At 29.6% G+C, this 16,977-nt stretch overlaps 1 protein-coding gene across 1 annotated transcript; it reads left to right on the forward strand.

The window, feature by feature from the left end:
• The first annotated feature begins 627 nt into the window (after nucleotides 1–627).
• Nucleotides 628–3,034, forward strand: LOC143576482 (uncharacterized). Its single transcript, XM_077060554.1, has 2 exons — nucleotides 628–1,047; nucleotides 2,663–3,034. The coding sequence occupies exons 1-2, from the start codon at nucleotides 682–684 to the stop codon at nucleotides 2,834–2,836; spliced, it is 540 nt and encodes a 179-aa protein (XP_076916669.1). The 5' UTR covers nucleotides 628–681; the 3' UTR covers nucleotides 2,837–3,034.
• Nucleotides 3,035–16,977: the final 13,943 nt, after the last annotated feature.

Raw genomic sequence — 16,977 nt, forward strand, 5'->3', positions numbered from 1 at the left:
ACATCTAAATTAGATATAAAACACATCAAAACAACATGGATTTTGATTAAATATAACTTAAATTTAAATTCTACAAAATCATTTCATAAATTATCTCATCTTCCTACCTACTATTTAAACCTACAACCATGTTTAATCAGATAAAGTCATCTAAAAATATACCTTCGAGAATGTATTTTAGAATTCAACTTAAATTTTGAGATGACTTCATCTGGTTAACAATGGGTTAAGGGTTAAATAGCAGGAAGAAGGATGGGATCATTTCCCACTTTGATAGTGTGGTAACTGATAAGGTGGTTAAAGTGTAAAATAGTAGGTCAAAAGTTTAATCGCTGTAAAATGTAATAGTTAGGTGTTAAAAAAAGGTTTTAGCTTTCTGCATTATTATACATATGGATTAAAAGAGGGATTTGTTGTCGTATTCGAGGTAGTTTGCGAATTTGGAAAAAAAATTATTTTTTTTAAATATGTTAATTTGTTGTATTTAGGTGTAGACAAACTTATTTTTTTACTTTGAAATTTGCGTTGACTTGTCAGCGTAACCGTTAACGAACATTTTCTAGTGTTTGAATCCTCGACTCGCGGCTGCAGCGCACGGGTCAAACCCGGGTTCACATACCAATCATTTTCCTTTCTTATCCTCACTCTCACCCAATCCATTCTCTCCCACCCCACCTTGCAATGTCTCTCCGGATTGTCTGCGACACCTCCACCATAACCCCATACACCCGCTTCTCTCCCCACCGTCCATCTCTTCTACCTCCATCTTCTTTACGAACGAAGCTTCATATCGTTTCAGCTGCAAAGAAACTCAGAACCGGCAAATTTGACAGCAAGAACAAAAGAGGGTCCACGTCACCTGAAGAAGATGACTCGTCCGGTGACGGGGCAATTGGCACCGTTGATTCGACGCCGGAGGTGCAGAATTTTGATGGGTATGTCTTGCCGGACCTTCCCGGACTTGAACCGGACTTCTGGGAAGGGCCTCAGTGGGATACGTTTGGATTCTTTGTTGAGTATTTGTGGGCTTTTGGTATCGTCTTTGCGGTAATTAGTTTACCCTTTTTGCCGTTCTTGATGTTATCTGTTTTGTTCATTGAGACATTTACACAAACACCTGGTGTGCGTGTGCACGGTTCGGTTTGGGCTAAAACGGAAACGAAAACCGAAACTTCGCTCTTTAAATTTCTTTTCGGTTTTGGTTTTTCGGCTCTTTAAATTGCTTTTATTTATTTTCAGTTTCTGTTTTCGGCTTTCTTTAGGTTCGGGTTTGGCTTGGTCTGAGCTAAAGCCGAACCAAAATCCCAAACTTCAGTTTTTGAACTTTTGAAAGTTGTTTGTTTTTCACTTTTTTTTTTGGCTTTAGAGCATTCTTATCGAACCCCTGTTTTATGTGAGGGATGTTTTTATAATTTAGAGAGTGGTTCAAGGTGAAAGGTGTTGTGAGTGAAGAGTTTTTATATTTTAGAAAACGCTATGATTTATCTGTATATTTGAAAAGCTACTGTCCACCCCCTGTAATTTTTAATATTTTTGAAAAGTGTTTGTGAGCTATGCATTCAACAGCGGTGGGATAGGAGTGGGATAGCAGTTAGCGGACTTTTGCAAAATAGCAGTCCAGAATAACGGAACCGCTATTAGCGGCGCTAGTGGCCGCTATTTGACCGATTTTTTATTCCTAGATAGTGGTATAGCATCGATTTTTTCAAGGTTGGTATATTTGGGCTAAATTTAAAAAAGATCATAATAGCCCAAACTTCAAATTTGATCTATTATTTGTTTATAGCCGGTTTTTTTAATCCAATCTCTAGAAAAATCACTTACTCTCTCTTTCGTTTACCAACGATTCCTTGGTTTATGTGGACTTGGAGGAAGATTTCATTGCTTATGATTGAATCATGTTTCAGTTATTGATACTTTGTTTTTCTTTTCTTTTGATATTACTATTAATGTGTGCGTGTGTGTATTGCATGATATTAAAATTGCCGCTTTCTCACCGCTATCCCACCGCGATAACCTATATTTCAAATAGCTGCCCTTAACCGCTATCCGATTTTTTACCGCATTAACTGCATAGGTTGTGAGTGAGGGAAAGAGAAAAGATAATGAGAAAGGTGTAAAAAAGTATTATTTAAAATGTAGTGAGTTTTAGTGTAATTTTTGGTTTAGAGATAGGGGTGGGATGAGAATGCTCTTAGTTTTGATTTCTTCGGGTTTGCCATTTGAGCTTTTGACGGAAAGAAAAATTGGCCAAAATAATGAATTTGGGCCTAAGTCATTTTGTTAATTAAAAACTTATTGATTGTTATACATTGGGTCAAAAAATATTTGTGTTACATATTTATAAAATTCTCATTAATTACTTGAAATAAAAATTTAAAAAGTTAAAATATATAAAATTTGTTCAATTCAGCCTTTTCGGTCCTTATTACATGCAAAACAAAATCCGAACCGTAAGTTTGGTATCTACAAAAACATAAAACAAAACCACCGTTTTTCTTTTGGGGTCGTTTTTTTTTCGGTCTTACCTCTTGTTTTAGTAGTGGAGAATAATATCTATGGATAGAAAGACATGAAGAAACGGGTTTATAATTTCGAATCGTAGTTATTTTTATGTACCAAAGTAAGATCAATTTTACAAATTTTATATAAATTGGTGCAGTTAATTTCTAGTGGAATTGCTGTGGCAACATATAATGAAGGGGCAACAGATTTTAAAGAAACACCAGCATACAAAGAATCAATTCAATCAAGGGACTTGTTAGAAGAACCCGACGCATCGAGCCCTGATGTTTTCGAGTCCAACCCTACCGAAGAAGCTCCTAGTTTGGAATAATCGTTAGCTCACAAATCAACGTATTTGACACAAACGACCTTGGATGTTTGAGGTAATGCAATATGATGCAAAACAAATTTCTGTTTAATGTACGTTACGATATAAGTTGTGTGATTATTCGTTGATATAGTATTATAAAAGAAGCAATGCAAAATGGTTGTGTTTGAAATAAACTCTACATACTTCCAGTGTTGCTAACCAACTCCACATACTATCAATGGTGTTAGACTTTGACCTGACAGGTGGGTCAGAACTGGAACTGAACCTTTTGGCGATTTGGTTCGGTTCACTACTAGTCAATGTGAAAAACACACCAAATTAACTATCACTTAGCATGTCTTAAAAAGGATCAACCAATCACTTTAAGATGCAAAAGGTACTTAGAAATCTGAACATTTTTTCTCTTAATTTTTGCAAAGATATGGGCCTATTATAAGAAAAGCAGGGGACTGATGATACCTTAATACAGATTCGACCACTTCATCAACATAATCTTAAAGTTGATGTATAAGATCAAATGACTTAAGAACAAACCTCGTAAGCAGGTATAATTTCCGTAACCCCGAATCCGGGAAAAAAAAAGAAGACGCTTGTTCTGTTTTGGCCCACCCTAGAATTCACTTATATGCACCCACAAGGCCACAATAACAGTACTAACAAGTAACAGTTCCATCCTTCTTCCAATGTTTAATGCTCTCGAGCTTCATACTAATAAAGCAGCTTCCACAAAAGCAAAAAATGACCAAGTTAGAAAGTTTATATTTGCTCTTTAGTCCCATAACAAAGTATGTTTTAAAATATATTTTTCTTGTGTCTATAATGGATATTATCTTTTCCAATGTGAAGCATTTGATCAACTTGCAAAGTAACAAAAAAAATGTCGTTTAGTTGCCACGAACAAAGAATTTGCATGCCTAGAAAACAACGCACACGAATACTGCAGCAGTGCTTTCATCGCGATGAGTAGATCTTACAACTTTCTGACACACGAGAAGTTTACCAAAATAATACTGGCAAGGTGTTCTGTTTACCAAAGACATCGAACTGGTTAGTTTTACAAAAGACTAATTAACTGGACCAGTTAGTTTGCAAGCTTAATTAGTCAATATTAGTATATCATGGTCAATGACTTGTTCTTATGTTATACATGTCCAATACGAGTAGTTTGTTACCGGTTACCTAAGCGCTACCACTTTAACCTTACAATATGCTCGGGTAGAAACAAAGAGTAAGACATCAAATTCGAAAAATATATAGGCGGCTGTAATTTATAGTAGTAAAATTTCTTATTAAATACGCACTTTGTATCATTTATGGTATAAGATACGACAACCTTAACAAATTTTGACTCATACAAGAATCTTTCCTAATTTAAATAAAAGAAAGACATTTTCAATATCGATCAATAATCTTTTCATAGGTACGAAGGGTTCTTAGTCAAACATCCAAAAATAGTTTTCGGTTTCTAGAGTTGTCAAGACACATTCAAGTATACATGACATCAAGTTCAAGCTAATGCCTAGTAGGTTCAAGTGTCTTAACTCATCCCTCGAAAGTGTTAACATAACGCAACACCCAATATGCATATGAATAAATAATTTGTATATGTTTAAAAGGTGTTGCACATTAAACAATTATTATAGAACATAATGCTCATGATGGGACATGATCATGTGAAGCATGACACGCTAAAAATATAAGAAAATCTACTTTATATTTATGCATTATTAGCAAGTAATGAAACAAATAAGGATGAAAGCGTTAATTCATACAACATTATCCTCTATCATCATATTTGTATCTGCATATATTTCTCTAAGTCAATTTTAAAATAATAAAAATAATAATAACTAGTTGGTTGTGTGCGTGTTGCGGTGGCTCAGTGTCAAAACGAAAACTAGAACTAAATTGAAACGTAAATTATGTTTGGCTGGTATCAGTTTAGTAATATATATATATATATATGTATATGATTGATTTCTTTTAAGAATCACTTTGAGTTTTAAGAACTCGAAAGAACTCAACGTAACAATTTTTTTTTTCTGAATTTTTTTACACATGTGTAATACGTAAGTGTAAGTGATGTAAAAAAAATACAGTAATTTTTTACACAACGAAACGACTTTTTACACATGTGTAACTAACGTTTAAACTTGTGTAATTATCAAAAATACTTATTCTCTAGACTGCTTCGTTTTTTAATTAAATTTAATCTAAGACACATATTTCATATCATTTAATTAAATGTGTGGTTCAAAATTGAGTTATTAAAGTTCTTAAAACTCACAATGGTTCTCAAAATAACCCTCCCATATATATATATATATATATATATATATATATACTATATATATATAGGATCATGAGAGAACCTTTTTGAAATTGAGAACTATGAGAACCATTTTGGACCACAAAAAACCCAAAAATAAAAAAAATCATAAAATAAAAAAACACAAAAATCAAAAAAACCAAAATTCTTATTTTATCATCCCGGTTTCTAAAAAAACAAAAAAAAAACTCGGTTTAGCTAAATTATGTTTGGCTGGAATCAGTTTAGTAATATATATATATATATATATATATATATGATTGATTTCTTTTAAGAATCACTTTGAGTTTTAAGAACTCGAAAGAACTCAACGTAACAATTTTTTTTTTCTGAATTTTTTTACACATGTGTAATACGTAAGTGTAAGTGATGTAAAAAAATACAGTAATTTTTTACACAACGAAACGACTTTTTACACATGTGTAACTAACGTTTAAACTTGTGTAATTATCAAAAATACTTATTCTCTAGACTGCTTCATTTTTTAATTAAATTTAATCTAAGCCACATATTTCATATCATTTAATTAAATGTGTGGTTCAAAATTGAGTTCTTAAAGTTCTTAAAACTCACAATGGTTCTCAAAATAATCCTCCCATATATATATATATAGGATCATGAGAGAACCTTTTTGAAATTGAGAACTATGAGAACCATTTTGGACCACAAAAAACCCAAAAATAAAAAAAATCATAAAATAAAAAAACACAAAAATCAAAAAAACCAAAATTCTTATTTTATCATCCCGGTTTCTAAAAAAACAAAAAAAAAACTCGGTTTAGCTAAATTATATACACATATGTATAATATATACATATATGTACATTTACATGTTTTTTTGTACACATGTGTATAATTTAAGATAAATGATACTGTACATATGTGTATATTACGCAACTAAAGATTATATAAAATTATACATATGTGTATAATACGACGTTTTTATTTATTTATTTTATTTATTTATTTTTTTTAATGAAACCGAAATGAAATATAAGAATTTTGGTTTTTTAACTTTTTAAAAATTTTTATTATTTTTGTTTTATGATTTTTTTAAATATTTTTTTAAAAGTGTTTTTAGTGGTCCAAAATAGTTCTCAAAGTTCTCAATTTGCAAAGGGTTCTCTTAGGATCCTTACCATATATATATATGGTAAGGATCCTAAGAGAACCCTTTGCAAATTGAGAACTTTGAGAACTATTTTGGACCACTAAAAACACTTTTAAAAAAATATTTAAAAAATTGAGTACTTTGAGAACCATTTTGGACCACTAAAAACACCTTTAAAAAATATTTAAAAAAATCATAAAACAAAAAATAATGAAAATTTTAAAAAAGTAAAAAAAACCAAAATTCTTATATTTCATTCCAGTTTCATTAAAAAAATAAAAAATACGTTGTATTATACACATATGTATAATTTTATTTAATATTTAGTTACGTATACACATATGTACAACATCATTTATCTTAAATTATACACATGTTTAAAAAAAACATGTAAATGTACATATATGTATATATTATACATATGTGTATATGATTTAGCTAAACCGAATATTTTTTTTATGAAAACGGGATGATAAAATAAGAATTTTGTTTTTTTATTTTTACTTTTTTGATTTTTGTGTTTTATTTTATTTTATTTTATGATTTTTTTATTTTTGGGTTTTTTGTGGTCCAAAATGGTTCTCATAGTTCTCAATTTCAAAAAGGTTATCTCATGATCCTAATCCTATATATGTATATATATATATATATATAAGGTTTGGATCAAATACAAATGAAATTAACGTGCTAACGTGGGAATCAAGTAGAGTAATTATATATACAAGTAGACAGTGGCGGAACTTGAAAATGTACACAGAGGAGGCCGAAAATATTAGATTAATCATAACTTCAAACGTATAAAAACAAACTATTTTTTCATTATACTGATCGATATACATCATACCAAACTAATGCAATGATAATATGATTAATTTAATAGATAATTAATAATACAAATTAAACTTCCTGATAATAATTTTATATTTATCCTAAAATACTATTGAGGAAAACATATCCCTATGAAAATAAAATAGTGTATATATACAACCGTTTACTATATTTATAAAAGGATGATATACATATAATAAAGTAAAACAAAAACATATATTATTAATACACATTCATTTTCATTATTTGAACTTTGGCCTTTTTTTTACGTCATTTCAAATTAAAATATGTTAAAGGTACACTTTAGTTAGATTTATAGGAATTTAAAAGACATAAATGTATCTTTTAGTCATCTTCTTCCTTCTTCATATTTCTTCAACAGAGCCTCCATACAAAAAAATATCAGCGGGAAAACATCATTCAACTTAAATACTTTGTTTTTCAAAACGTATGGCCTACTTCTAAACCCAATACCGGGGAGCCACAGCCCCTCCTTGCCCTTACAATTGTCCGTCATTGCAAGTAGAGTAATTATGTAATTACTCTATTATAATTACTCTACTTGTATATATAATTACTCTACTTGATTCTCATGTTTAGTACGTTAATTTTATTTGTACGTTAACCATCCTCTCTCTCTCTCTCTCTATATATATATATATTGAAATTGAGAATTTTGAGAACTATTTTAGACCATAAAAACACTCTTATTAAAAAAATTATAAAACAAAAAAAAACTCGAAAAAAAAGAAGTAAAAAAACCAAAAAAATTATTTTTCATTCTAATTTAAATCATGATTTTTCTTTAAAAAAAAAATTTTAATTTACTTTAAAAAAAATATCAATTTAACAAAGTTATACACATATGTATGATACTTATTTTTTTAATTTTATATATGCTTTTATACACATATGTACAATTTAAGGTAAATGATAATATACATATGTGTACATTACGTAACTATGGATTAAATGAAATTATACACATGTGTATAATACGAAGTGTTTTTTTATTTATGAAACCGGAATGAAATATAAGAATTTTTGTTTTTTTACTTTTTTAAGATTTTTGTTTTTTTTTGTTTTATAATTTTTTTAAAATATTTTTTAATAGTTTTTTCAGTGGTCCAAAATGGTTCTCAAAGTTCTCAATCTTTAAATGGTTCTCTTAGGATCCTTAATATATATATATATATATATATATCGAAAAAAGAAAATTATACAAAAATGTGTGTACTTAGAATTTCTTATAGGCAATGATGAATGTAAGTTATTAAAAACATTATTCCGAACCATGAAAAAAGCATCGGTACCAATGTTATTCGGTCGGTATTTATTTGGTTTAATAAGGAAGCGGTACGCTCTCAATATTTGGTATATTTTATGAGTTTATGATATAATAGATGCTTATTTTGTTCTAAATATAACTCTGCTTTAAAAAAAATACTTCTACCTATATTTTCATATATGTGTAATTATAATCGTTCAATCTAATTTAAAATAGAAAATTATAAGAATCATATAGTTTACAATTTTGTAATAATAAAAAGAAATAGATGGAATCCTTTTTGTTCAATTTTCCTATGGTTTTTAATCTTTCTAATTGCACTACATAATGATTCATCGAGCAGGAGTAGTTATAGATGGGATGGTGTGTATGCACCCGTTAAAAAAACATTTTTGATTATCCTTTACTTAAGTAAGCTATTTACATTAAATTTTGCCGAGGTAATTTAAGACAATTAAAAATTAATAATAACTATAAAATCACAAAGGCAGTTAATTAACTTGACTGTTACTTTATTCATTATTATCTATATACTATATATAATGTAGTAAAGAGGGACAAATTAAGACACTACTTTTTAAGGGATTTACAAGTAAATGTTGCATATAGTACAACCTTGTAGTGGGGCAAAATAGTCATTCTCACATTAAAACAAAACTCAGGTTTATTTAATATAGTTATAATATTCACCCCTCAATTTTAATTTAATTTAAAGAATAATTACAACAATAACCCTTAATCTTTTACCTAAATCTTATTTTAATTTTCACTTTTAACCCAAATACCCCCATGGTTTTTAAACGTTAATAATATTTTCATACGTTAATGTTTTTTTAAAAAAAGTTATACCATAAAAACGAACATATTTTTATCTTTAATTTTAGTATGATATTGCCATAATTTTTTCAGTTAAAAAAAATACATTTTATATATGTTTGTTTCTGCCTGGTTATGATAGTTTTAAATTAAATCGTGAGCAAAACCTTTTGTAACAGTTGTTTTTGTTGTCGAAAACCAAGACAGAACCTTTGACAGTTGAAAACAACTGGCCAAAAGTTAAAGAAAAAAAAATCAACCGTCAATTCAAAGGATGAACGGCTTTACGGTTTCAAACCGAACAATAAACACACATAAACTTATTACGTAGTCTGCGTTTCCCGCTGCATGACGCAGACACCCGTCTAGTAATAATTAAAGGATGAGTCCAAAGTCCAAACATAATTATTACATCCATCATTTGCAACAAGTACAAGAAACCCCTTGAAAGAAAACATTCTTTGACCTTGGATCATTTACTAACAGTATTTGCATCAACTGTTTTGCAAATGTACCTCTTTGGTGTATAATCCTTACGGCCTCTCTTTCTCCTCCTCATTACGCCTTGACAGGTATTGCACACCGGCGGATCGGAAAAGTTTTCCGACGAAACTGGTTGGATTTGAGCAACAATCTCTTCATTTGTGACACCAGGGGTCGATATATCTCCTGAAACATAACATAAAATAATTCTAAATCCGTGAGATGACGTAGAAATTAAATAATGTAATTAATTTTATGGAATATATCTTTCACAAAAGTTATTATCAGTGGAATTAATAGGGATTAACAGGATTGTAATTTATATGTGGTTTTCGAAATATACATATAAATATACTAAATTATATATACAAGACTTTCATTTTTGACCGATTTTAACCAAATAGCGAATAATCAATAACTAGTAGATCTGTGATTAATGGGTGGGCATAGACTACCAAAACACTACATGATAATGATGATTTGAACTACTTGAAACAAATTAAACTAAATTAGTCTAAAAGAATAAAATTGTTGAATTCATACCAGGCTACTAGCAGATGCTATCAAATGCTATATTCTAATGGCGAGAGAGAATTGGATGGTTGAAATGGGAGGATGGTGCATGTATGTATAGTGTGGGAAGATATTGAAGCCATTAATTAACTTAGTAGTCAGGTGGAAGATATCATTATTTTGAAATGACATGTGTCCAGAATGAATCTCCCTTTATTAAATTCCTCATGAATTCAACCAACTTTTTTCTTTTTTATTTGTTTACTGAAATTAAGTGGAATAAGTTAAAAGTTGTCAAGTGTATACGAGTTTTAAGTCAAAAGGAAGTTGTGTAACTAGCAGAAAATTAAATATATAAATACATAAACATTTAAATAATTTATTGAGAACAAGATTTGATCTCTCTTTGTTAGACCTATGGATAGTCGTATGACTTTAGATATGATAAATAGTAGGGTTTTCGATCGCCTGTTTTATTCGTTACACTAAATGCAATTATTTCTATGCTTCGTGTGAAGTGTTTCAAGTTCTCATAGTTTTCTACAGAGTTATGTATTAAACATGCAAAATCAACCCTATCTAACCCTGTAAGCTTGCATGTTACCTGATTGATTATCGTGTTTGAAAACTCTTAAATTATTATGTACGCGAATCAAAAAAAAAAAAGGCTTTTAAACATTAAATTAATCAGGGGTGTATAGATCCCACCTTAACTGTAACTTTCCTTTACTCTAGTCTAGGTAGTTTGGGTTTAAAATAGTCTGAACTATCACCTTTTTGTCGTACGTTGCTCCACCATGGCGCATTTATGGTGATTGAGTGTGGGTCGAATAATTGGTGGACGAATTTACTCATTAGGGTTTGATGTTTAATTATATAAGCATGTGAATGTATATTTTACGATATCTAATGGAAAGTCTAATCTTGTCGTGTTTGGAAAAATCTATGCCTAACATATTTCAATATCAAACCGTAATAAGTTGTTATTCGATTATGTCGATTGATATAACATATGTGTTAAGGAGTCCTGAAAAATGCAATAATTTTGTGTATCATCCAAGCGTTACGCTTATCAATCATCATTAATTGGAAGGCGAAGTTGTTAACAAGTAGGTTGGCACTAAATCAGTTATAAGTAGTTTATTGTGTATTACGTTTCTATATATAAAGCACCAATTAAGATCTTATACGAGTTTAGAAAAACTAAGAAGATTTTTTTCGGGTGGACGAAAGAAGTTGATGATGCCTTTTCGATCAGTTCCATCCATGTAAAAGTGGATAATCTTAATCAGGGTAATAAATATCAACATGGGTATATTTGGAATAATTGGATTGAAAAAAAACTTAACATTTTATTGTTGGAGAACTGATAACAACCGAAATAAAGATCTTGATTACAAAAATTGAAAAGAATAGTGACCCGATTCGAGATGGGTGATCTCCAAATTACAAGGTTAAAACACCCTAATTTTAATTAACATAAACACGGATTTCTAAAACAATTGAATATATACGAATACTAACGTGAACAGTAAACACAACTACGAAACAGATCCCATTATTCCTATTTTAACGACTTGGTGTTTGAATCAAAGGAGGAAACTGAAACGGGATTTGGGCTCGTATTAAGAACTCACTGGGAAAGAATTGCGGCTTTGAATAATTAAAGTAAAAGAAACATCCAACTTGTTTCACCTATGTGTCCTTGTTTGGCAAGCACAAAGATGGCTGAACACGCAATCATTTTATGATCAGTTAAGTTTGGATCAGGTATGAAAGTTCAAAACGACTTGGTGCAAACGGCATATGTTTTATGCTTTTTCAATAGTTGATGTATTACAGTATTAGAAAAGTGTAAGTTTATCACTAGCAGTTCTACTTAACAAAAGTTAGATAATCTAAGAGAATTTTAGAATCATTGTCTGGATTATTTGGAAGTAATTGAAAACATCAATACCATGTTAAGCAAAATTATGCAAGGACACTTTGCTTCTCATGGATAGATTCGAGATCGAAGAAGATGCATTCAGATTCGGTTAGGATAATTGGCATAGCTTAGAAGTTTTTTCCTTGTAAGTTAAATATGTTTTTTTTTTTGCGGTTTCGCTAAGCTCCTTAGATGAGCTTTGATTTAATGAAGTTTCCGTATTAAAAAAAAATATTGATTTTTAATACTCTCAACTTTCACTTATTTGCTGATAATACTCCAAACTTTCGATTTGTTATCCGTCACTCCCAGTTTTCACCATATTTGTTTTTTTCACTCCCTCACTAATGGGTGACTAAGGTCGTTGTTGGATCCCGTCAGAAATTATACCAGATTTTCGGTTACACTTCACAACCATCGGAACTCCCATGAATCTTATCGATTGCTCCACTCATTGCGGTAATCGGAGCTTGGAGTTGTTGTTGCCGCCTTCGGTAGGTGTTCGAAGCACCCTTAATCAAATGGCACCACTGGTTACTGCGGAACCCTAGACGCGTCGTCTCCCTCTTCTCTATTTCTGATCGTCTTCTTTGCAGGAAAATCGGGATTCTCCAGAAACCCTTGTCGCGCTGCCTCCCTCCTCTCTGTTTCCGATTGTCAGCTTCACGGAAAACCAGGATTCCACCATCGAAGTTAGTCATCCAATAGTAAGGGAGTGACAAAAAGCAAATATAGTGAAACTTGAGAGTGCTGGATAATAAATCGAAAGTTGATAGTTTTATAAGCCAACATGTAAAAATTAGAAGTATTAAAACCCAAGGGTAAAGTTAAAATACAAAGGGAGACAAAAATGAGAAGTGTAAGAAAAATTTGTAACCGCACAAAAAAACCCTTAAAATTAAATTCAAAAAAAATCATAACTCAAAATATAAATAAAAAAACTAAAATGTTTCCGTCATCATTCCCGTTCAAAAAAATATAAAAAATACAAAAAAAATTGACAAAAAGACACAATGTAGAGACCAAAGACACAATGACGAAAATAAACAAAAAACACAGTTATAACTAAAAAAAGACACAATATATCACAAAATATAACATAATGCCGAACAAAATATAGAAAAAATATCGAGTAATATAACACAATATAAGAAAAAAAACACAACAATAAACAAAAAAGACAACGATTTTTTTAAACCACTATTGTGTTTTTTTAGAACGAGAAAGATGGTGGAAACATTTTTGTGTATTTACTTTTTTTGTTTTTTATTAAATTATGAGTTATGATTTTTTAATTATTTTTTTTAAAATTTTTTAAATTATAAATCCTTCTCATTTTTGTTTCACTTTATAGAATAAATTTTACTCTAAAAACCAATATTCTTAAAAAGATCATTTATATAACATAAGACGTATAATATGATAAAATATTATGTGACGTTTACTTTGGTTTCAAACTAGCTAGACCATTGATCATATGTTTAGATTACATTATTCTTGTAATTCTATAACATATGAAAAGTGTTGACTTAGTAACACATATTTATGATTGGTATATACAACTTTTGAAAAACTTTTATAAACAAATAAGTTTTATAAATCTAAAAATTTCAAAACAATTATATTTAATACACTTTAATGATTTAGTTATTTTTGTCATTATTGTAGGTTTTATTAGAGAGCATAGTATAAATATTGGTGTTTCAAACAAATTTCATTACAAATAAAGGGACAAATTATTTTACAAAGAAGAACAAAAATAATAATGATTAGAATGATTTGTGATCATACATAAAACCTCTAAAAAATTAATAAAAATCATAACTCAATTTTTTTTTAAAAAAATATAAAAAGTAAAAAAAATAAGAATATTTCTCCCGTCTTCTTCGTTCTCAGGAAAATAAAATTAAAAAGACATAATGTTGAGGAAAGAATAACATTTTGTATTTTTGTTATCATTGTTTTTTTTTGTTTTTTTTCGTTATTGATTATGTCTTTTTTCCTTAACATTGTGTTTTTTTATTGATATTGTATTATATTACTCAACGTTATGTTATATTTTGCTCGGTATGGTGTAATATTTTGTGATCCATTGTGTTTTTTTATTTATTATTGTGTTTTTGTTTATTTTCGTTATTGTGTCTTTTTTCTCGACATTAAGCATATGATTACGGAAGAAATTGGAGATTTATTGGGAATCCTTTTTTTTTTAACTCAAAAGACAGGAGAAAATTATAGTTTTCTTAACTTTTTTGTTTTTTATTTTGAGTTATGATTTTTTAAGGGTTTTTTTGTATTAACACAAATCTTTCTCATACTTTTCATATTTGTCTCCCTCTACATTTTAACTTATTACAAATATCAAAGTAAATAATATGTGGATGGTCAATGGTCAACTTATCAAATTATAAATAACTTATTTATATTTATATAAATTCAAACATTTATAAAATAGTATTAATTATATAAAGTATAAGAAATTTCAATTGTTTGGGAAATGATTATCACAAAAATATAAAAGTAATGAATTCTTTGGGAAAATATATGTTTCTGAAGCAAAGATGGATTGCTATGTGATCATAGACAAACATGAAGTCAAAAACATTATAATTTCTTCATCATTTGTAACAAACAAAAAGAAACCCTAAAGTTTTTTAAATCATTTTCTAGCAATTATAATAAGAACTTCATATACAAGAAATTAACTTGACAATCTTTCTTTTGGAGTGATGGCCCTGGCTGGTGTATAATCTTTGCGGCCTCTCTTTTTGCTGTTCACCTTCACCGGATTCTTGGGTTTTTCTTGAGGATCATTGTCCATTACCTTGCTTCTACACTCGTGGCTGCAAAAGGACTTATTCCTGCCAACAACAAACAAATTAGTATCAGTGTTTGAGAGACAGTGGCGAAACCAGAACTTTCCGGTCAAAGGGTCAACACAAGGTGTTTTATTTTAATAAAAAAACGACGTTTGTATGTATAATTTGACAAATCCTGGTGCCAGAACGTACACCAGTGAGATTATAATTAATAAGTAAGGGTAAACTAACTGTACATGTAAACATATATATCGACCATTTCTCCTATATATTTGTTGCAAATGAAGCAATGCTTGAAGGATTCATCAATGGTCATTTGAGTACTACAGTTTGGATTAATGATCTCGATATCATCACGCGGCATATCTCCTGCCAGGAACATACAAAACAAACAAAAAGATTCATGTATGCGAGATAATGTGGTCTATATATATAACACAAAAAAAAGCCCTACCTGCATATGATGTCATGGTTAGAACTACCTGAAACAAAATAAACAAGACCTCTATGGATGAGTTGTATTCTCTAAGGGAGAGAGTCAATTGGATGGTTGAAATAGAAGAGGATGGTGTATGTATTTATAATGGGAAGAAGCTGCTGATTGATGTGCTAATTAGTGTAAAAGATATCATCAGCTTTGAATGGCAGATGACTTTAATTAATGATCACACTTTAATTCCTAGTAAATTAAACTTTTTTAAACAACCAACCAATAAAGCCGTTACTCCGGGTAAGCCAATGGCAAAAGATCATCCGATACGGTCGCGATAGCATATATTGTTGGGTAACCCAAGCCTACTATTTCCAGTTATGTAAAAAAATCTGATGCCCAAAAGGCCTACTGCACTAAAACCCGGTTTATGTAAAATAAGCTAGAATAATTAAGTTTTTCATTAAACTTGGTTCAATGTCTGTTAAATTAAAGCTCATTGCTATAGTCGGTTAAATTAAGTCTTTCATTAGACTTGGATAGTAAAAATTAGCTGGAAAAATTAAATTAAAAGGTGTGAAGTATGCCGTTCAATCCTAAATGTTCAACAAACATCCTTAAATTTGTTCATTTTTTTACAAATAATTTTTTATTATACCTCAAAATTTTAACAATTATATATGATATAGCTTATTTTTAAACTCTTTACATAATAACATGATACACAAAATAAAGTGTAGCATGCAAGTTCACATATATAGGTGTGTGTTGTGCATTATAATTAAATTTTGATATACATATATTATATATAAACTAGTTTGAGGCCCATGTACTACACGAGTAGTTCTTGAAAATATAATATTTAATAAATAATTAGTATACAAGAAACAATAAACCTGTTAAACACTATTAATACAGTCGTTATACAATAGTGTTTAAAACAATTTTAAAGTAAAAGATAATTATAAATATCAAATGCTTGAAAAAAAAGAAAGTAAATATTTAATTAGCAAATTTTGAAGCACAAATTTGAAGAATGATAACTATTATTTTACTATTATAAATTTGTTAAAAAGTGTGAGGTTTAATGTGGGAGTGACAAGTGGCGAAACTTATAGGCTTTTATTAGAGAGCATAGATACGTAGACAAAAAATATATAGCTAACTCGTCATGAATTGAATATGTAGCTCACGAAGTTATATGTGTGTGTGTGTGTGTCATACAAGTTATATATATAGCTAGACACGTATTTCTACTCAGCATAAATGGGACGGGAAACAAAGATATCCTCATTAATATATATGACGGCACATACATTTTAATCATTAATCTAGACAGATACGTATCTTTTGATACCCTTTTTAACAAGAATATATATGCCCTAGAGTCTTCCTAAATAAAGAACACCGTCTACTTACAACATCAACCGGTAAAACATTTGTTAGTCTCATAAAGTTCTTAGCCAAGGTCACCAGAAGTTTAAACAGGTTCTTAAGCTTCTTAACTAAATGGCTTCTAAGCTTTCCTTTATGTCTATTATGTCACTTATACCATGTTCAAGTAACCTTAATTAATACACCTTAAATTAAGTCATTT

Source organism: Bidens hawaiensis, unplaced genomic scaffold (genome assembly GCF_021521415.1).
Source record: "Bidens hawaiensis isolate Kalapana, Puna unplaced genomic scaffold, B.hawaiensis_p1.1 tig00028226_1, whole genome shotgun sequence".
Classification (NCBI taxonomy): domain Eukaryota; kingdom Viridiplantae; phylum Streptophyta; class Magnoliopsida; order Asterales; family Asteraceae; genus Bidens; species Bidens hawaiensis.